General features: G+C 43.2%; 1 protein-coding gene across 1 annotated transcript in view; it reads right to left on the minus strand.

Annotated features, from left to right (window-relative positions):
• The window catches only part of RRH (retinal pigment epithelium-derived rhodopsin homolog), a 182596-nt gene that overhangs the window by 77538 nt on the left and 82652 nt on the right, over positions 1-22406 (minus strand). The window contains exon 4 of the mRNA XM_086963136.1: positions 21823-21976. Coding sequence (XP_086819262.1) covers positions 21823-21976 — 154 coding nt within the window. The remainder of the gene's footprint in view (positions 1-21822; positions 21977-22406) is intronic.

Here is a 22406-nt window from a genome sequence, read left to right on the forward strand (position 1 = left end):
AGACACTAAACACATGGCTGGTGGGTATTTTAAAATACATTAAGCAGAAAGGATGGATTGTGGCTCTTGTCCTTTGGTGATAGAGCATTGTCAAGGATAGCGCAGGTGTCATATTGGTAGACTGAGAGATAACTCAGCTATACGAAGCCTGAACATCTAACTTATGCCTAATCCGAGTCATACCTCTGCCGCCTAAAGCAAATGCCTCTATGATCAGTTTCTTAAAGTGCATTATGATACAGATGTAAAATTTCTTTAACATATGCCTTGTGTGATTTTTCTCTGTAATGGTGTCTATGCAGAGGCAGTACACCTGCACTTCCCTTGTGTAAGCATTGCACCTCTGTGTCCTTCCCTTTTTAAACTAGTGAGGTTTTGCAGCAAAATGCATGGGAAAACTTATTCTGCTCTCAAGCTAAGAATGGGACTGTCAAAAGTAGCATAACTCTGATATTATGTATTGTAGATTACCAATGGAAAATAATTGCAAAATGAAAACACTGCTGTGTGCACTAATTGTTTCTGTGCTCAATAATAAGCTGGCAACCATGCTGTTTGCCTGGTGTCTCTCTTGTGCCCCAATCAAGGTTGTCCCTCTCTTTACACAGGCCAGGAAAGTGCTATAATTAGCAGAGATACTTAGGAACAACCATTGTAGAGAATATGGTCATTCTTCTGAAAGGAATTTTGTAGAATTCATAATGTACAGTTCCCTTGCAGGATTTAAAAACAACATTGCTATTTTAGTGTATTTGACACTTTATATGCTGGGACTTCAGAAAAGATGGGACTGAAGGAATGGTTGCTGTTATCACATATGCGATTAAGAGACACCATTTCTGTTCCTGTCGGGGTGACCTCTTTGCAGGTCATTGCCCATCAGCGACACATTAGGTGCCCGATGTATGACCATTTAAAATTGCGACTCACAAATTGCGCTTGATTGCGAGTCCCAATTTGCGAGTCGCAATTTCAAATGTACAAAGTGTCTGAGACACTGATTGCGATTCCCAATGGGGTCGAAAAATGCGAGCCTCATGAATATTAATGAGGCACTTGCAATTTGCGACCCCATTGGGAATGGCTGGCCCTCCCTGGGATAGTGGCCTGCTGGGCTCAGCAGATCTCCATATCTGGGACTGCTTTTAAATAAAGCAGTTTTTTTTAAATGCAGCCTGTTTTCCTTAAAGTTAAATGGGATGCATTATTTGCAAATCGCAAAATAGTGATAGTACATGGCCCAGAGGAAAACTGCATGTGTAAACGTTTCGCAAACCTGTTTGCGCATACAATTTCCCGTCGTACATCTGGCCTTAGATGTGTTATGGAACTTGAAGGAATGCTTGAATCTTTTCCATGCTAGAAAACATTTCTGCAAGGTTATTTAAAGACACCTAGCTTTTTTTGCCTGGACTATAGCTCAGTCATTTCATGTGAGAACTGATAAATGTTGGGTGCTAACAACAACTGTTTTACTTTGATTTAGAATAGCTCTGATTCCTGGCACAGCAATTTTCCGTCGTACATCTGGCCCTAGAAGTGTTTTGGAACTTGAAGGAATGCTTGAGTCTTTTCCATGCTAGAAAACATTTTTGTAAGGTTATTTAAAGACACCTATTTTTTTTTGCCTAGACTATAGCTCAGTCATTTTATGTGAGAACTGCTAAATGTTGGGTGCTAACAACTGTTTTATTTTGATTTAGAATAGCTCTGATTCCTGGCACAGTAATTAACAGGCATCAATATTGCCAACTGATTTTTACTCACATATTCAATCTCAGGAGAAATTGAAGATGCATTATGAATCAAACTCACTTGCCAGTGACACATCATGAAATCCGATATGTTAAACCAGTTAACTTTACAATCTGAGACAAGTACATGGCATGGCCTCCAACCAGCATATGTTCCAAAGTCCCAATGAGCAGACTGAAAATGATCCTTTCTTCTACAGTCAAGCAAGAGCGCCTTTCTGAAGATGCATTTAATATATTAAATGAGCTCATTGTCATTTCACTGAAGGAATTTTCAGAGAATGGTCAAAAAGGGTCCTCTTTCTTGACCTAACTTTCCAATAGCTGGTTGTAAATTGTTTTGTATTGAAATCAATTGCATCTACCTTTTAGTTATCAAGCAACTCATTTTCCTTCATAAAGATCTTTGTCTTTGTTATAACCATATTAAGTTTAACCAATATGTTTAAAATGCGCAATTTTTGGGAGCATGGCAAGGCATCATGGCCGATCGGACTTGACTACGATTGGCTCCGTCCCAAGCCCCATAAATCTTATGGCCTGAGGCAATTTCCAGTGTCCCCCGACAGCCTCACAGACAACCAGGCGTGGGGGAAATTTTGAGCAGCAGATAAGGAAGCCCAGACGTACCCATGGAGCCAGCTGAGGCCAAATAACGGACCGAGACTGCCCCGGGGAGTTTCAGAACATGGCGACTTTTCCCGTCTAAAGAGCTGTGGCACTGAGCGAATGAAGCCCGGAGGTCAGACTGAGGCGCCTACCTTAATAAGAGCCCCTGTATGTCTTCTTGAGTGCTCTCACTCAGTGCAGCGAAACAGACGAGCAGTGTGCAGCCAGCGGGAGGTCTACGCGTCCCCTCCGGGCTCCGCACTGCAAAGAAAATGGCGGGCTGGCGGACTGGGCCCCGCAGACCTGAGGTGAGAGTGCGAGGGGCCTCAGCTGCCGATCTTGGAGCCACTGCTGAAGTGAAATCGATCTGGTGGGGATAGTGGAGACCCTGAGAGAGATGCCTGGGCTCCCTCGAGGACGCTGAGTGAGCGGGATATCTGGAGATCCTTCTGTGGACAGGATGGCTGAGGAGGGAAAAGGGCGGCTGCATCGAGATCATGGAGTGAGGCAGGAATCTCCTCAACAATACCCACCTTATTTCGCTTGAGGGAGAGCGCATCAGCAGGAGGGCCTCCCGAGCAGACTGGAGTCACTAGTACGGCTGGGGCCCTAAGTGGTTCAAACACGGCTCACCTGGCCCCCTAGACGATGAGGTGCCTGACTCTGCAATGGCTGCCGAAATTGAGGCTTGAGTTGTGCTGCTCCCGAGAGCTGAAGAGAAACTGGCCTATACCTTCAAATGATTTATTGTGAGTACCTGGCATAAGGAAAGTACAGAGACGGGGTCCTGGGGCCAAATCCTAGGTGAGGCTATGATCATTGGCTGCCTGACCCTAACATTGCCGCCATCGACTTAGGTCTCTAAACAAAGTGCTCAAACTGCACTATCAGCACTACGCTGTAGGCCCCCTCCCCACTACTTGTCAGTTGGAGAGCGTGCTTAAAGTGGGCACCGACAGAGGAGGAAGCCTTCTCACAATGCTCCACCATTAAAGTATGAGCTGACCTCACCGGGGTGGCCCAGATAACTGGCCCCAGGAATATACCTGCAAGGTCTAGCAGCAGGAAACAAAGGCCTTTGGGTGACCGAAGAGAGCACGACCAGGTTCTGAGTGACAACCGGAGGCGGCCAGGGGCTGGCCCAGTTCAGCTTCCATCTATGCCACCGAAGAAGACACCCAACAACAAGACCTCAAACTACTTTGTTGCAACAGGAGCGGGGCCTCTCAGTGACAAAACGTCGCAAACCACAGGAGCAATGGCGCTCACCAGGGAGGACCTGCTTGCTTCCCTCCTAGAATTTAAAAAGGAGCTTCAAGCAGACATTAAATCCTACATGGGGCGGAAATGAGATAGAAGATGACGTCCTTGCAGGCAGATGTAGACTCGGTCGGCACCAGAAAGATGGACCTCGAGGCAAAGGTACAGGAATTGACAGATCGCATGCAACCATTGGAAGTGTATTCCGCGGACATGAGGGGACAGCTGCGCGCCACGTTGCTCAAATGTGAGGACCTAGAGAATAGGTCCCGTCGGGACAACATCCGAGTTCGTGGCCCTGAGGAAGACAGCGAGGGACCGGATCTGGAGGCTTTTATGGTGGGTCTCTTTTCCTCGGTGGTGGGAGAGGGAGGCCCCGAAAGTCAGCTGGAAAGAGTGCACAGCATGGGGCCACGCCTGTCTGGGGCGAGCAGGAGGCCACGAGAAATCCTAGCAAAGTTCAGCTCCTCTAGAACCGAAGAACTGGTCCTACAAAAAGCTCAAGATATAAATAAAGTCTCTTTTCAGAACGTTAAGTTTGTCCTCTACGAAGATGTGGCGCAGGCCACGCTTACCCGCCGTCAGCAATTCCGCCCAATTACCGAATGCCTGAGGAAGAAGAAGGTCAGGTACAGATGGACCTACCCATTTGGGATCACTTTCCAATTGGAAAATAAGCAGGTGCACTGCACCGAGTTGACGGAAGCAGCGGCCATCCTGAGGATCACGGCTCCGGTTCCTGCTGGTGCGGCAACCTCGGGAGCCATTGGCGGGGAAATGCAGCAAGAACAAACGGGGGCGAACAGTGGAGAAGAGTGGGCCACAAGAATAACAAAACTTCGGACTGAGCATCGTGACCAGTGGACCCTGAGACCAAGCTTTCTCCAACAGTCAGATCACTCCGCCCCCCCTTCCTACCCCATGAGGGCGAACAGATATTAATATAGAGAGATGGACGGAGCAAAGGACTTGCAACTCACAAATCTGTGGGACAAACAGAGTATTGGACTGTGTGAGTGGCACTAAGTGTGAGGCTTGAACCCCCTGAGGCTGCAGTGGCAAGCCTTACTTGCTGTGAGGGGACTGCGGAGCGACTCGTCTTTGCGGGGCTAAGGAGATCCCGGTGGGAGGGTGGCTGGAGCAGAGGACTTGTATTCTCCTGAACACTGGTGATGCAGATGGGTCTCACAATCTTGAATAACTCATGCCGGGGTGTTAAGGTAAATGTTACTCATCAGTGGGTTGCTTAAGTTTGCAAATATAATGCCTTAATTGATATTGTTTTGGGGGCTGGGGGAACGGGAATGGTTAGGTTCCACGAGTTTGACCTGGTAAGGACGTTCCCCTCTAGGAGGGGGATTCTCCACACTCAATCATATTGTTTGTTCTGGTTTGTTAATTTAGTTTGATGTCATGGTGCCTTTTTAGGTCTCGCCTATGCAGCGTGCATGCGCTGCATAGGAGGGGACCTCATGTAATTGACTCGCTTTTTGGGGCAAAAACGTGCACGTGTTGCACTGCTTTCAATGGCAACGCATGCACATTTGGAGATTCCCTTGCAGGAGCAAGATTTCAAACCATTAACAGATGGTTCCTGCTCGCTCTCGCAAGGGAAACAGCCGCAGGCCCCCTCCTCTCTCCCCTCCCACTGCTGCCTCCTCCTTTTTTTTTCACTTTCAGCGCGAGGCGTGCGCGCATGTTTATATTGTTTTTGGACGGGAGGAGATTCCAGCTGACTAGTTTGTGCAGAGACCCTCGTGAGGGGGGAAAGGTCCTTTTCAAATATCGATGACTGTCACGACTTTAACCTGGAATACCCGGGGTTTAAATTTCCCTAATAAGCGACAACGCCTTTGGAAATATTTGCTCGATCATAATGTCCAAGTGACGGCCCTCCAGGAGAAACACCTCAAGAAATCGGAGGAACATCGTTTGCACCACAAAAATTATCCTCTTATATTTAGATCCTCTCACGGTCCAAACAAAAAGGGGTGGCGCTACTATTCAATGAGGGGGTCCCGTTTCAAGCACAAGACACTAAGGCTGACAAAGCAGGGAGTTACGTGATGGTTCAGGGCGAACTAAGGGGCAGACTATGCCTGTTTGAAGTTCTTTATGCACCAAACACGGGCCAACAGGACGATATTCTTTCCTTCTCTATGGCTTTGGAGAACTTTGCGCAGGGAGACATACTGCTCTTGGGAAACTTCAAACTCGTCTGGGACCAGGGGTTGGACATGACACTCACAGAGGAAATCGGGAGGGGTCTTTGGCAAAGCACTCAAGTCACAACTCCAGCTTATGCGATTGACGGATGCTTAGAGAGACAAGAATCCCACTGTTCGTGATTACTCTTTCTTCTCCCACTCCCAAAGAACATACTCCTACATCGAGCACATCTTTTTGAGTCAGTCTCTGCTCCCCTTGATGCTGCAAACACATGTCCACCTGATATGTCTCTCTGATCATGCTACCCTAGAGTTGCCACTCACCTGGCCGAACCCACGTCCAAAGCATGCGTGCTGATATTTCCCCAACTTCATCTGCAGGGATAGACTTTGAAGCGATGACCTCAGGAAATCTATTAAGCATTTCTTTGGGCAGAATGACCGGGAGACTACTTCCCATACCAATACCGGGGACACTCTCAAAGCGGTAGTACGGGGTAAATGCATCGAACTGGCCACTACCCTGAATACACAGCAGCAGGAGGAGGGCCTCATGCTAGAACGAGACTTACAGTCTGTAGAGCAGGCACATAAGGCCAGCCCCTCGGTCCAGGAAATGAGAAAAGTAACAGCTCTCAAAGGGAAGCTACAGACCATATATACTAATAGGGCGGAAAAAATCATCTTACGCCTCCAGGCTATGGGGTACGAGGGTGGGAACAAAGTGGGATCTCTGCTCGCATGCCAACTCAGGGCTAAACAGGAAAGGGGGCACATAAAACTTATAGTAGATGACGCTGGCGTCTCAAACAAGACAGAAGAGGGGAAGGCACAGGCCTTTGAGAAATTTTACTGTACTCCTTATACTTCTGAACTCCCGGGGGCACAAGTTCAGAGGGAGTACTTGGATCCCTTGGACCTCCCCCAAGTCTTGGCTACTACCAATGAAGAGCTGGCAAAACCCATAAACTCAGAAGAAGTGTAGAAAGCAATTGAAGCGCTTAAACTCCAGAAAGCACCAGGGCCAGATGGTTTCTCGGCACACTTTTATTGTACCTTCACTCCGGAACTGGTCCTCTTTTTAATTACTCTTTTTAATATCATTGCCTCAACACAGCAGGTCACTCCCTCCATGGGTGAAGCGATGGTGGCAATGATCCCCAAGCATGGTAAGGACCCCACAGCCTGTTCCTCCTATCACCCCATTGCCCTTCTGGGTTTAGACGCATAGATTTTCTCCAAGATCCTGGCCACTCGCCTTGAATGCGTGCTCCCTGGCCTTATTGACCCAGAAAAATCAGCTTTATTAAGTGGCTTCAGACTCATGATAATTTGTGGCGCATCATTCATACAATAGAGAAGGCCCGGAAGAAAAACATCCCAGAGGCTCTTCTCTTGATAGACACGGAAAAAGCATTTGCCCACGTAGAGTGGACCTTTTGATTTCAGGTGCTCCAGCGCATTGGTTTTGATGAAACGTTTTTAGGGATAATTTGCGCCAATTATCACTCTCCTAGCTCCCCTGTCCTGGTCAATGGCTCTGCTTCCCCCATTTAGCGTGGCACCCGAGACGCAACAGGGATGTCCATTATCCCCCCATCTTTCGCCCTAAGCATTGAACCCCTGGCACATAAACTTAGGGGAAACCCAGACATTCGGGGTATACGGTTTGGCACAGACGACCATAAGATAACACTCTTTACCAAGGATGTGCTTCTCCCAGTTACAGAACCACTGACCTCTCTCCCGACTATCCAAGAGGAGCTTATGATTTTTGAGCGGGTGGCAAGGTTTAAGATTAATCTGGCCAAGTCCTCTTTACTCAATTTGTCCCTATCCAAAGAGGAGTGGGGGCGAGTGGAGGGATTGTCACCCTTTAGTTGCACGCCTAAGGAGATTACCTCTCTGGGAGCTCCTCACCTTTCGAGAACATAGGAAACGATTTGCGTTAACTGCCAAAGAAGAGTACCATTACTTACAGCTTAAACATTGGGTGCAGCAACCCCTGGTGCAGCTGGCCGACAACAGGGACTTGCTCCCCATAGATAAATGTGCCCAATCAGGGTCCACTTCCAGGAGTTGCATCTCCTTTCTATATGTTCTCGTACAAGCCCTGAGCCCAGGGTCGATGCCACGCTATAAACGCTTTCGGGATGCACATCTTTATACCCCTTTGGTGGAAAAGGAGTGGGAGCATTTAAGTAAAGAGGTAGTGAAATTGAATCGCTCGATGTACCTAAGGGAGGCACACTATAAGCATATATATGATTGATACCTATGTCCTCAGAAACTACATAGGATCTTTCCAACTACCTCCAATAGGTGCTGGAGGGGATGCGAACTGCTGGGCGACTTCCACCCTATCTGGTGGGACTGTCCCTCCATTCAGGCGTTTTGGAAGGACATTTTATCCCAAATTAAACTCTAAATTCTTGGGTACCCATTACCTATGTCCCTGGAACATACTTTGCTGTGGGTGAGAGACCCAACCCTGAAATGCCAAACACAATGCGATAGGTCAGTCATGTGGCTTTGTCTGGGGGCAGCAAAAATAGCAGTGGCCACAGTGTGGAAAAAACAATAGGCACCATCTTCAATGGCATGCGAGGCTGTGTAGGGCATTGACGTTGGAGAGCATGGCCAACATAGTGAACGATGCCAGAAAAGGCTTTGAATATATATAGTGCCCGCTGGTGAGCTACCTGTCGGAGGGGCTCCCACTGACGGCTTGCTCCCCACGCCTTAGGACCCTTAATCTGTTCCATATCTAAAACCCACTGCAGTACAGTAGGAATCCCCATTATTATTTGCACCAAGACATCACTGTTTTTGGTAGGTTTTCCTTTTCATTTTTAGGTTTGCTAAGTTTACTTTTCAAGTTACTCTCTCTGGAGGTGGAATGGAACGACGGGTGCGGGATACTTCATGCAACAGTTAAGAAGGTGATGATTATAAGTTTTCTATGCCATGGACCTTGTGACTAAGCTGTAAATTACAGGTGAGTTCTGTAACTCTGGGCTTATAATGACAATTGTTGCGTGTGTATTGAATCTCTATATCAATCTCAGTGGAAAATTCAAATAAACAGAATTTGATATTAAATGCGCAATTTATCACTCGGCTTTCTTGTATTGGCTCTAAGACTAGCCCCACTCCATATTTGAAGTGTTAGCACTCCTTCTTTCATTAATCTGTAAGCTTCTGCTTCCTCCCCCTTCCAAAAAAATAAGTTCAGGTCTAATCGCAGCCCTGATTGGCCTTATCATGATGTGCTGCACTGGCTCAGAGCTGAGCATTGTTTTACGCACCGTCAGTATGTATAGTGTATTTACTTACCCACAATTTCTTCGAGTAAGGTCGCGATTTTCAGTCAGTAGAGTTGAGAAACAGTCAGTAAGGTTCGCCTCTTTTTGCTTTCAGCTGCACTGTCTAATATAAATCTCTAATACAGAGCGGCTTTAATTATTTCACTTCATACTCGCAGGTGCATAAAAAAAGTGCTCGGCTCTACACTGGGTCAGCGCAGCTCATCTTGATAAGGCCCCTTAACGTAATTAATTATAAGGCCCCTTAACGTAATTAATTAAAACAGTACTGATGAACAGAAACAAACAACAAATGCACAAGTTTAAGAACCAGGGGGCATATTATCAAGGGCCTTATCTCTGCTTTTTTTGCTTTGAAAGCCAAAAAAGCGGAGATATTATTTTCACCCTATTACCAAGCAGTGCTAACATGCATTAGCGCATGTTAGCAGCCTTGTTATCGACTTCTCGCTTTTTATCTCTAATGAGATGCAAAGTGGGCATTTTGTGTCCAAATAACACAGAAAATGTTGCTAACTGCACTTCTCAGAATTATCAAGCAGGCCCAAGACACCCATAGCGATACAAAAAAGGCGAGCTAAGCGTGGTTATCACCTTAACCTAACGTCTGAAAAATGTCAGACTTAGCTATATTGAATGTCTGACTAATTATCGACAGACAGAATATCGATATACAAAAACATCGCAACACAAATATCGAGGGACAAAATATCGGGATGCTATCTTTAAAAAGGTAAGTACCAAAATATCGGAAAAAAAATATCGAATGTAAAAAATATCGTTTTTTGTAAAATATTGTTACATTTTAATTAAAAATATTATATTAACAAAATAATAATTATGAATGTAATAAACATCTTAAAAAAATATAATATATTATAAAATATTAACAATTAATGTAAAAAAAGAATTATTAATACATTTATAATACATAGTATATTTTTCATTAATAATAACTCTAAATTAATTATTTTAATAACTTATAAATATATAAAAATATAATAATATGAATATAAATGTATATACATACAATAGTAATATAAATTACAATTAATAACAACATAAAAGTACTAAAAAATACATACATTACATATATATAAATAATTTTATAAACATAATTTACTTTTATAAATAACAATTAATAACAACATAAAAGTAATAATAATAAAATTATAAACATAGATAGTGTATGAGTACAAGTTACTATTCCAACTCCAGAGAGCGCAACAGTAGGGAGAGTGTTGGATAGCGTAGGGGTTAAAATTACTATTCCCACTCCAGAGAGTGCAACAGTATGGAAAGTGTTGGATAGCGTAGGGGTAATAATTACTATTCCAACTCCAGAGAGTGCAACAGTAGGGAAAGTGTTGGATAGCGTAGGGGTAAAAATTACTATTCCCACTCCAGAGAGTGCAACAGTAGGGAAAGTGTTGGATAGCGTAGGGGTAAAAATTACTATTCCCACTCCAGAGAGTGCAACAGTAGGGAAAGTGTTGGATAGCGTAGGGGTAAAAATGACTATTCCCACTCCAGAGAGTGCAACAGTAGGGAAAGTGTTGGATAGCATAGGGGTAAAAATTACTATTCCCACTCCAGAGAGTGCAACAGTAGGGAAAGTGGTGGATAGCGTAGGGGTAAAAATTACTATTCCCACTCCAATGAGTGCAACAGTAGGGAAAGTGTTGGATAGAGTAGGGGTAAAAATTACTATTCCCACTCCAGAGAGTGCAACAGTAGGGAAAGTGGTGGATAGCGTAGGGGTCAAAATTACTATTCCCACGCCAGAGAGTGCAACAGTAGGGAAAGTGTTGGATAGCGTAAGAGTTAAAATAACATACTTATAAATAAAAAATAACATTTATTATTCAATAAATAAACTATTACATAAATAATTACCAATTAATTAAAATTAATGACCAATTAATTAAAAATATTTAATAACTCCTACTAATTAATACTTAATTTAACATAATTAAATTACTTCCCACCGTATTCCCCTATAAACCCACAACCCGCTACATAACATATTTATCAATTAATCTATTAATTATAAATTATTACCAATTAATTAAAATTAATTACCACTTATTTAAATTTAATTATTCATTCCTACTAATTAATACTTATTTTAACATAATTAAATTACTTCCCACCCTATTCCCCTATAAACCCACAACCCGCTACATAACATATTTATCAATTAATCTATTAATTAAAAAATTATTACCAATTAATTAAAATTAATTACCAATTAATTAAATTTAATTATTCATTCCTACTAATTAATACTTATTTTAACATAATTAAATTACTTCCCACCCTATTCCCCTATAAACCCACAACCCGCTACATAACATATTTATCAATTAATCTATTAATTAAAAATTATTAACAATTAATTAAAATTAATTACCAATTAATTAAAATTAATTATTCATTCCTACTAATTAATACTTATTTTAACATAATTAAATTACTTCCCACCCTATTCCCCTATAAACCCACAACCCGCTACTGAACTAAAATGCTAAATTTAATTAAATTACAGAAATAAATACTTAAAAACATATTATATACATTATAATATACAAACAAATTATTATAAATTGGATATCAGTAACATCGAAATTATTTACATCGATATTACTACACATCGATATATTTAACTTCTATATTACTGATATCGATATTAAATAGTGTCGATATTACGTACCTTCGATATTGTGTTACATCGATATTTAAACTTCGATATAATTGTATATCGATATTTAAATTTCGATATTATGTCTGTGTACCAGCTATATTCATAAAGGGAGGTGGATTCTGAGGCTAAGTCCACATCTCCCTATTACCAAGGATTCCCTTATCGCCACATTTGTATAGCTGGATTTCCAGCGATGACCCCTTATTTCGCTGCTATTGCTGGATTTGTTATCGCTGTGGAGATAAATGTTGATGATAACGCGTTATCTCAGCGATTTAATCCCGCGATAGCCAGCGATAAAAAAAATAGCGCTAATCACGCTCAGCGATATTATCACTCAGCTTTCTTGTATTGGCTCTAAGACTAGCCACATTCCATATTCGCCAAAGGGGTATCCAGATGTGCATCCCGAAAGCGTTTATAGCGTGGCATCGACCTGGGGCTCAGGGCTTGTACGAGAACATATAGAAAGGAGATTTATCGCTCTGTGTTGATAATATGCCCCAAAGTACTGTAGGCCACATCATGACGATCTGCGCAGACTCAGTCAGAGCCGAATTCCAGTGTTTTGGCGTCAAAGGTGTCTAAGGTTCATTCATGTAACTCTGAATTTCTCCAAGGTAAGTGCAGGAGCTTTAGACAGAACACGTCAGAAACAGAGACAGGCAAACTATGCTCAAAGTTTTCCGACTTGTTCTGTCTAAAGTTCATGTATTAACTTTGAGAAATTCTGAAGGAAATGTATGGACTTCTAATCAGATCTTAAGAAACAAACAAAGGTGCTCATGATACAGACCCCTATGTACAAAGCATTTTGAGCACATAACAAGAATTTGAAACCAGTAAATACCCACTTTTCACATAAAATTTAGATAAAAAAACTTCACCATCTTGATCCACAGGTTGAGGATCAGTTGAATTTTACATGTGCAAAGTGTACATGTTCATGTGAAAATTGCACCATTAAGTGCAATTTCTGCATTTGCAAATTTAGGGGGATATGTAAAAGGGAAGTGGCGGAGTGAGGCGTTAGCCTTCCTGGCTTAACACCTCTCTCAGCCACTTCAGAAACGCAGGGCTGCATCATATTTACAAGAATATGGTGCAGCCCTGCGTTTCCCCCTGCGCTGGAGCTACACTAAGCAGCCTAGCGCCAGCGCAGGCACCTTGCCCCAATGCTTAATGCAACACACATAGAAGTTGCAAAACGGCATTTAAAAAAAAATATTGTCCATCTGCAGGAAGGGGGATCTTCCTGTACATAAACAATCACTGGGCTTTTGCTATTTTTATGTGTGCTGCACAACGCGGCACACATGAAAACAGCAAAAAAGAGGAGAAATGAAACATCTCTCCTCGTTGCGCCAAGGTAAGACCAGGTTTTCCCTGGTCCTAATTCTGGTACTGCCTCCTATTTACGCCTCCCTTGTAAATAGGGGGCAGCGCCAGAATCAGTGGGTGTTGTGGTGGAATTCCCACCACAACACCCATTGCCCTCCCCTTTTACTCTGAGCATAGCGTGAAAGGGGGCCTTATTTAAAAGGCAGCGCTAAGCCACGTTAAGTGGCTTAGCACTGCCTTGTAAATAAGGCAAAGCTCCTAACGCCACAGGAAAGTCCTAAAAAGTGACATTCCCGTGGCGATAGGGCCTTGTAAATATGCCCCTTAGTGTTAGTGGCAGTGTTATCCGATCTTCTGACTGACCCTGCTTGCAAATGTAGGAGAGCATGAGAGGTTACCCTTTTGCAGGTGAATTTTGACCCTGGAAACATAAATGTTCCTCCTACTTCTATGCATTTCCAATATGAGAATGAGGCAAGAAAATCCACGTTTTCTGGGCGGTTAGGGAAAGGGATGTTATCACTATGGACACACATTTTATCACTGTGGACACAAACTACACGTACAATGTACAAGATTATGGCTCTGCACCCTTCTAGTAAAACAATTTTACATATGTTTTTAGATAATAAACATTATGCAGTGTTGATCACAGGTTTGAGTATTCTCATTCGTTTTCCCAAAGCGAAGCCAAACACAAGTTCTGGAAGTTTAAAACTTGATCTTTATTCAATTTTCAATCAGATAGCCAAAGCGTTTCGTCGATCGACGAACCAGATGACGACATGATTGACGACACGCATATATTTGCGATTACACTTTTTGCAGTATCGACTGAAATCCGTAAAGCTGATTTTCTACATTGCCAAAAACTGATAGGCAATTTTTAAAACCATCGGTTTTGAACCGATTACCGACAGGCACATGCATCTTGAAATAATATCAAAATGTTTAATGCCCTGAAGAAGTCCGGTAACGGACGAATCGCGTTGGCTATCTGATTGATAATTGAATAAAGATCAAGTTTTAAACTTCCAGAACTTGTGTTTGGCTTCGCTTTGGGAAAATAAATGAGAATACTCAAACATGTGATCAACACTGTATAATGTTTATTATCTAAAAACATATGTAAAATTGTTTTACTAGAAGGGTGCGGAGCCATAATCTTGTGTATTGAACTAGAAGAGACAATGAGAGCTTTTCTCATCTAATCTTCATGGGGCATAGGGGATTGTGTCTCAGGCTATCGGCACCTTCGCTTTATTCTTCAGTAACTGAAGGGGACGTTAGACTGGTGCGGGAATCAGTGCTTTGATCCCCTTTTCTTTTTAGTAACACGTACAATGTAGTAATGCAAATTTTCTCATAGATTTTACTAAAACATGCAATTCTGCATGTGACAAGTTTACACTTTGGAGCACTTAAGGAACTCTACAATTCATTGAGAACTCTCAGGGTTGTGCGAGGATTACATGGAAGTACATAATTACAGGAGTATTCCTACAGCATCCAAAGTTCGGCATTAGGGATGGACTGAAACGGAAAATATTTGAGTCTTGATTTTTCACAGGGTTTACGACAGCAAAATGGCTTTTTGTTAAGTACAAAACCCATTTTGACATTCTGCAAGAAGCTAAACAAATCGCAAAATGTGTTTCGATACCGATAACAAATCACTATTTTGAAGGGAAGTGTTTAGGGCATCCCTTCCAAGTAGTGGTTCGTAATGAAATGTATCAATGTTTTGTGTCCGAAATTCGGTCGAAAATCTGTGAAACGTTAGTAACTTCCAGGTCTCATTTGTAATGGGGAAGGGGTCTCAAGGAACCCCTTCACCTTTGTGACTGTATAACAAATTGTTTTGGAGTAGACAGTGGTCGAGGAAAACGCTGCTAACTCCTAAGCAAACTTTTTTTTGCTACAATTTCTTTCTTAAATGCAGACCAGTTTTCTTGAAGGAAAATGGACTGTATTATAAAAAATTAACTCTATTGAAATGCAATCACAGAAATGGTGGTTTGCTGACCCCAGTAGTCCACCATCCCCGTGATTGCATCCAATCATAGTTTTTACTAATGGGAATTTCATGCATCCGGCCCATGGTTTAATAACGATAGACACAAACAGTAGTTAAAAACATCATAGAAATGTAATCTGTCAGGCGAAGAGGAATATCCCTCACAGCAAAGCATGCCAGGACTGATTTGGACTAGAACATTCTAGAATATGGTTAAAGCAGAAGGCTTACGATTCATGCAGCATTTTTGCTGGATACATGGATAGTGTCAGTGCGCCCCCTAAGAGCAGCCCACTGAAGGGAGGGAAAGGAGGTCCCATGAACCCCCCAGACATCCCCTTGCAGGCAGGTGCAGTCAATCATTGTACCCGCATACAAGGGGATCTCTACTCCCCCTTAAAAGTGCAGGCGGGTTACCTCCTGCACTGTGAAAACACAGAGTGGCTTCAAAGCAGCCCCTTCATTTTTCACATTAATGTGCTGTCCCCAGGGCAGCGCAACTTCGCGACTGCCCTCGGGCCAATGCATTTATCAGAATATGTCGTATTTTCCTTGTTTGCAGTGGGTTCACCATTTATAAGGTGCCCCTGGCGCAAACAAGGAAAATGCGCTGTAAGTATGATACGGCCCAAGGTCTGGGAAGATGAGCTTGAGTTTATCCATTGTGTAGAGCGCACTTCTTGTGACATGATTCACATGAGCGATCAAGAAAAGATTTTGCCAAAAATAACAGAGTTTTTGCCACATTAATAAAATATCGCAAAGACCTGGCGTTTTCTTCAGACATATCTCCGATGAACAAACCGTATGTAATTATGCCGCTCTATATGCTGAATACTGAAACCACATGCAAGTTTTAATAGGCATGTCTCTGTCCTACTTGTAACAAAGTGTCCATTTCCAAGGAGCTGAAAATCTTCCTTCCATCCATCACATAACTTTTACTGCTACATAACCAGGTTTGGGCATATTTCTAAGAGGAAATCTACCTCTGAAGTCCAATCCCATCTTCACTTCTAGAAATGATTGGAGACTCATCTTTTCTAGCATCCTTTTTTGGAGCTCCACGGCCTGGATACTTCTACTACACTCCTACAGTTTCTGCGTCACAGAACACAAGAAGGACTATAATTATGTCTCCCTTACTAACTTTCGTTTCACACAGACCCAAAACCAACACTATGGTTAAGGCTCTCTTGCAATCTCAACTTCATTTCATCTGGTGATCTTCCAGTGTTCTTGCACGAGTTCTCACAACGGTTTTTACTGAAGCAATGAAAACCTTGGCTACCCCACCAACTTGGCCGAAGAGGCCACTCAGACCAATCACGAACCTGCTGTCATGCTTGTGACAACAGTATCGTGATTGGCTTAGGGGAGCCTGTGTGCTGCTGGGAGTCGGAAAGAGATGAGGATGGTGGGGAAGCTGCAAGTAATCAGGTAAGGGATAGTTTTTATTTTTGTTATCCTCCCCCCACCCCTCCTTCCCATTCCGTAGCAACCGCCACTCACGTTTGGACTGACGCCAATCATCAATTGGCAAAATGATAAGTCCTTCTTTATCAGGAATCATGGAGTATTCGTGGTATAGGAAGTAATCTCCTCACTGGCATATGGTCAATTTTCCTAAATTTTTCAAGGAAGTATAACTGAATAGTTTTCAGTCTCTGCAGGCGGCATTTGCGGTAGGGAGGACGGTGGCAGTGTCTCCCCGACCCGCTGACGCCCAGGTGTAGAGCAATAGACTTACGCTGCATATGATTTTTAAATGTGACTGAAAACTGTAAATTTGATTTCTGAAATAATTTTAATAGCGCCGTGTTTTAAAAAACGTGTATAGTCATTGCTGATTGTTAGCAGCGCTACACGCTACAAGGTAATATTAGCACATACACACTTTACCTAGCCTGAGCTCGATCTCCTGTCCTGCCCGCCCCGGTCCGACTCGGCAACCAGTGCCGTTGAGCGGAGGGCGGGTCAGGCAGAGCCAGGTCACTTCCGCAATCACAGAGCGGGTAGCGCTCTAGTTGCTGCACGTTGGGAGGTATTTAGGCAGCGAGGAGCAGGCGGCATTTGCGGTAGGGAGGACGGTGGCAGTGTCTCCCCGACCCGCTGACGCCCAGGTGTAGAGCAATAGACTTACGCTGCATATGATTTTTAAATGTGACTGAAAATTGTAAATTTGATTTCTGAAATAATTTTAATAGCGCCGTGTTTTAAAAAACGTGTATAGTCATTGCTGATTGTTAGCAGCGCTACACGCTACAAGGTAATATTAGCACATACACACTTTACCTAGCCTGAGCTCGATCTCCTGTCCTGCCCGCCCCGGTCCGATTCGGCAACCAGTGCCGTTGAGCGGAGGGCGGGTCAGGCAGAGCCAGGTCACTTCCGCAATCACAGAGCGGGTAGCGCTCTAGTTGCTGCACGTTGGGAGGTATTTAGCCCCCTCGTCACAGCAAGTGCGCAGCGGTCGCGCGCAGCGAAGCGCCTGAGACGCGCCAAAGAGAAGCCCGTCTGCGCCCGTCCGCGACTGGACGTGGCTAGGGGCTATGGCATTATCGCCTGGGGATACCATGGTTTCTAGGCTGGTATATTCCTCTCATACATTACGGTATTTACGCCCTAATTTGTTATCACTTAAATGTACCCCATCATTTCACTGTCTCCCTGAAGGGCCGTTCTCGTGTAGGTCCTGCCATACACAATTTTTGACGCAAAACGTTTCTCTCCAACAATGTTCTGATAACATCCCGACTACTCCGACTCTTGGAGGAAACAACTTACTGTGTAATGTTAGATCCTTAGTCAAGCATGCTACTGAGGTTTGGGATCTTATTTCAACCTACAAAGCAGATATGTGTTTCTTAACTGAAACCTGGCTTAAACCTCACACCACCCCCGCTATTACCCTTGGCATACCGGTGGGTTATAAGATCGTTAGATTGGATAGACCTAAAAAAATTGGTGGAGCCAAATATAGTAGGAAAGGAGCTTTGGTTTATCGCCCTCCTGGCCCTTTAAAAAATATGTCTAAATTGTTAGTGGAAGCACTAGCACCACATATAAGCCCAGATAAAGACTTTTTATTACTTGGGGATTTTAATATTCATAGTGAGGAAGAAAATAACAGTGAGGTACAATCCTTCATGACCGATATTTCTCTTCTGGGACTAAAACAATACAATAGTGGACCCACACATCAAGCAGGACACACTTTGGACATGGTAATAACCAACTTCCCTGGTATTGAATGCAATGTACCCAAACAATATCACTGGACAGACCACTTCATGCTTGAGTTCTTTATGCCAATAAATGATCCCCGATCCATCCCACATGTCCATATCCCATCTAAACGTAGGCAGTGGCATAAAATCACTAACATCACCTTTGAACAAAAATATCTTCCCCCCCCTGTTGTATGTACAGATGACATAAATAGTTCCCTTTCTAAGTGGGATTTAGCAATCAGTGATGTAGTACAACAAATTGCCCCGATAAAGATTTTTAAAACGAGCCTTGCCAGGAAACATGAGGTCTGGTATTCGGAGGAATTGCGCAGTCTTAAACGTATGGCTAGAAAGTCCGAAAAGACATGGAGAAAATCTCATCTGGAAGGAGATAAAGCCAACTACAAGAGGGCTCTTAATACCTATCACAAAGCCATACGATCTGCTCGCAAGAACCATATCACCGCTCAGTTAGAGGCAGCTGGTAATGATTCAAAAACCCTGTACCAGATTGTCAATACATTTCTGAAGCCCATAGCTTGCGAAAGTGCAGACATGGCCTCACAACATCTTTGTGATAGTATATCGAGTTTCTTTACTGAAAAAATCGATGCCATCTATAAGAAAATAGAGACATCTAATACTGACAAAAGCAGCCAAGATAATTCTGCTTTGGTGCAGATAGCATCTACTAAATCTACGAATTCTCACTCCTTTAATGATTTTCCGGAAATATCACTGAGTGAGGTCCAAAGACTATTCACGGATATTAAAAGTGGAAGCCCGACGGACTTGCTTCCAGCCAGACTTATGGGTCCACTAGGAAGTACTCTGGGCCCTGACGTTCAGAGGCTAGTGAACCTCTCACTTACATCTGGAGTAGTCCCACAATGCTTGAAAAAAGCTCTTGTTAGACCTATCAGGAAGAATACATCACTTCCCTGGACCAATCTGTCTAATCTTAGACCCATTTCCCTGCTGCCATTCTTAGGGAAAATCATCGAAAAGCATACCAATAAACATCTATCCACCTATCTGGAACAATCTGGCAGCCTTGATCCATCACAGTCAGGTTTCAGGCCAAAATACAGTACTGAAACGGCCTTGCTGTCGATAACAGACGATCTTCGGCTGTACCAGGACAAAGGTTATTCTGTTGTCCTGGTGCTGCTAGATTTATCGGCAGCGTTCGATACCATTTCCCATAACATCCTTATCGAACGCCTGTCTGGGAGTGGAATCGGCGGTACAGCACTGGAATGGATCAGAAGCTTTCTCTCCAACCGCACCCAATCTGTCACCATGGGTGACTTTAGGTCGGAGGAGGTTAACATCACCAAGGGGGTCCCGCAGGGTTCATGCCTGAGCCCGACCCTATTTAACACCTATGTGGCCCCCTTGGCAGATGTAACCAGAGCTTTTGGATTCCATCCAGTGTCTTACGCTGATGATACGCAGCTGCTCTTCCCTTTTAAACATCTTACACCGGAGATAATACAATCTTTCTCCGATGGGATGAAGGCAGTTGCAAGGTGGATGTCCTCCAATTTGCTCCAATGCAACGTTGGAAAAACGGAGGTGATGCTTTTCGGGGAAGCGAAGGTCCAATGGTCTCCTGACTGGTGGCCTCTTGATTTGGGCCCAGTTCCTGAGCCCAAAACAATAATCAAGAATCTGGGAGTCAGATTGGAACCGGAGCTGACCATGAAACATCATGTCATCACTACTGTAGGATCATGTTTCCACGTAATAGGTCTCCTCCGTAGGATTTTTCCTTTCCTCCCTGACTCCTACAGGAAAACCTTAGTTCAGGCTCTTGTTATCAGCCGTCTTGATTATTGCAATGGTCTCCTGGCAGGAGCTAACGAAGAGGTTCTGGACCGCCTGCAGGTGGTACAAAATACAGCAGCTAGGTTGGTGCTTAATGCACCTCCCAGGTCCCCTTCTAAACCATTACTGCATAAACTACACTGGTTGCCAATACGGCAACGAGTGAAGTTTAAGACTTGCTGTATTATCCATAAAGGCCTTAATGAATTGGGGCCAGAGTATCTGGCCAATAAATTTGTTCCATACGCTCCTACCCGTACCCTTAGGTCCAGTGAACAGCTGCTGTTAAGCATTCCTAAGATAACCAAATCTAGGTTAGGGGGTAGGGCTTTGTCCGTGGTAGGTCCTAACCTCTGGAACTCTCTCCCACTCTCTTTAAAACAATGTCGGAATCACCTTAAATTCAGAAAATGTCTGAAAACCTTTTTGTTTAGCTCATTTTAACATCTATCCTGTTGGATCTTAATAGTCCTTCTGACACAATTTCTAATCCTTGTGGCTTCCTCTCAGGTTCTCTACCAGGTGTCACCAGCGCGGAGATACTCCTACGGGAGTTTATTCACAGCGCTTTATAAACCTGCAAATAAATAAATAAATAAATTATAGGAATCTCTTCAGATATCCTGCAGGAACGCATCCTTCCTCCAGTCTTAATGGTTAAGCGAATGATTAAACATGCAAATAAGTGAAATTTAACTCTGAAATAATTCTTGTCAGCATAAGGTACTGTTTATTTTCTGAGATGTAGGAAGATACACTATACCTGATAAATGTGAAATGCTACTTAAGAATTGGTCACTCAACAGGACATAATTACTCCTTTAGGTGAGAATCCGATTTTTAATTTATTTTTCAATTCTCAGATACCTTGCTTTTTGTCAGAAATAAAAGTCTTCCTTATACTCTAAGTGCTGCATGTTCTGGACAATGTTTCACCTACACTGAAGCAGGAACTGGGGGGTAGTATTAGGCACTTTTGTTTGCAAATTGGTTCAGTTGTCTTCCTCCTATTTAATGTTGGCCTGTCCTAAATTCAAACACTGTAAAACTATCTTCAGAGTTTGTTATAACCCAGCAAGCATGAGTGAATGGGGCTCCTGTGCTCCCAACTTCTGTCCTTGATATTTTGATAGGCTAATTTAGTTCCCATGCTAATTTCCTCCACCGACATGACAACATATTGGACGCAAATCAATTGATTTTGCTTAATGCCCTTAAAAGAATTATGACCATCTCTATAAAGACTGCAATGTTCAAAGTATATATAGATTTCCCTGTCCTATTTTTTTTTTACATGATTGTGTCAAGAAAACGCTTGGTTACAGCATGGCAGGATTCTGGCCACCCACCATTCGAGCAGTGGCATTCTGATATTGTGCTGCCCAGATTCCTAAACCCCCCTGTAGAGCTTCCTTAACCAATTCTTGTTCACAGCTGCAACAATGACATTCAGGATATTACATTTGAAAAAAGGGCTATTCTAACAAACTCAACATATTTTCTCCCAGCAAGCCAGACAACCCAATTTGCACTGTATGAATCATGTGTTTAAGTAGTATGTATATATTTTCATTACTTACGCATCATTTTTCCTCCAGTTTATTGTGCAAGTAGCGCCGGTGGGATCTGGGGCATAGCTGGACCAACCTAATATAGGCATTAGGGCCCAGAAGAAGGCATTTATCCAGGCTGCGAGGATCAGAGCTGCATAGTTGGAACTAGTCATTCTTCTTCCTGTTGTCAAGGAAAAACATATCAGGTGACGTACTCCTTTCTTTACTACATTACAATGATTCTCTTGGATGTTATGTTATTTTCTGATTTCCAGTGAAGGATGCAGTCATGATGTCTATGTGTCTCACCTTGGCATCCCATGCTCCTGCTCACTGACTGAACCTTCCACCTATTGGAATGGGGGAGAGGATGTGACCTAACGACTAGAGCGGTCGACCTCGAAGCGGGAGAACCAGGTTTGAGCCTCGGCAGGGACTCTCAACATCCTTAATCTCCTATAGTCTAACAAAAATAAATGCGCGCGTCTGTAATGCAACTGGTGCTCATGTAAAACGCTCAGATACATTCGGGTCGAGTTTGAAGTATTTAAAACTCCTAAAACTATAGCAAATGTTTTACAAGAGAGCAGTCCTAGGGGAATTCTTTTGAA

The sequence above is a fragment of the Lissotriton vulgaris genome, chromosome 3_1 (genome assembly GCF_964263255.1).
Source record: "Lissotriton vulgaris chromosome 3_1, aLisVul1.2, whole genome shotgun sequence".
NCBI lineage: Eukaryota > Metazoa > Chordata > Amphibia > Caudata > Salamandridae > Lissotriton > Lissotriton vulgaris.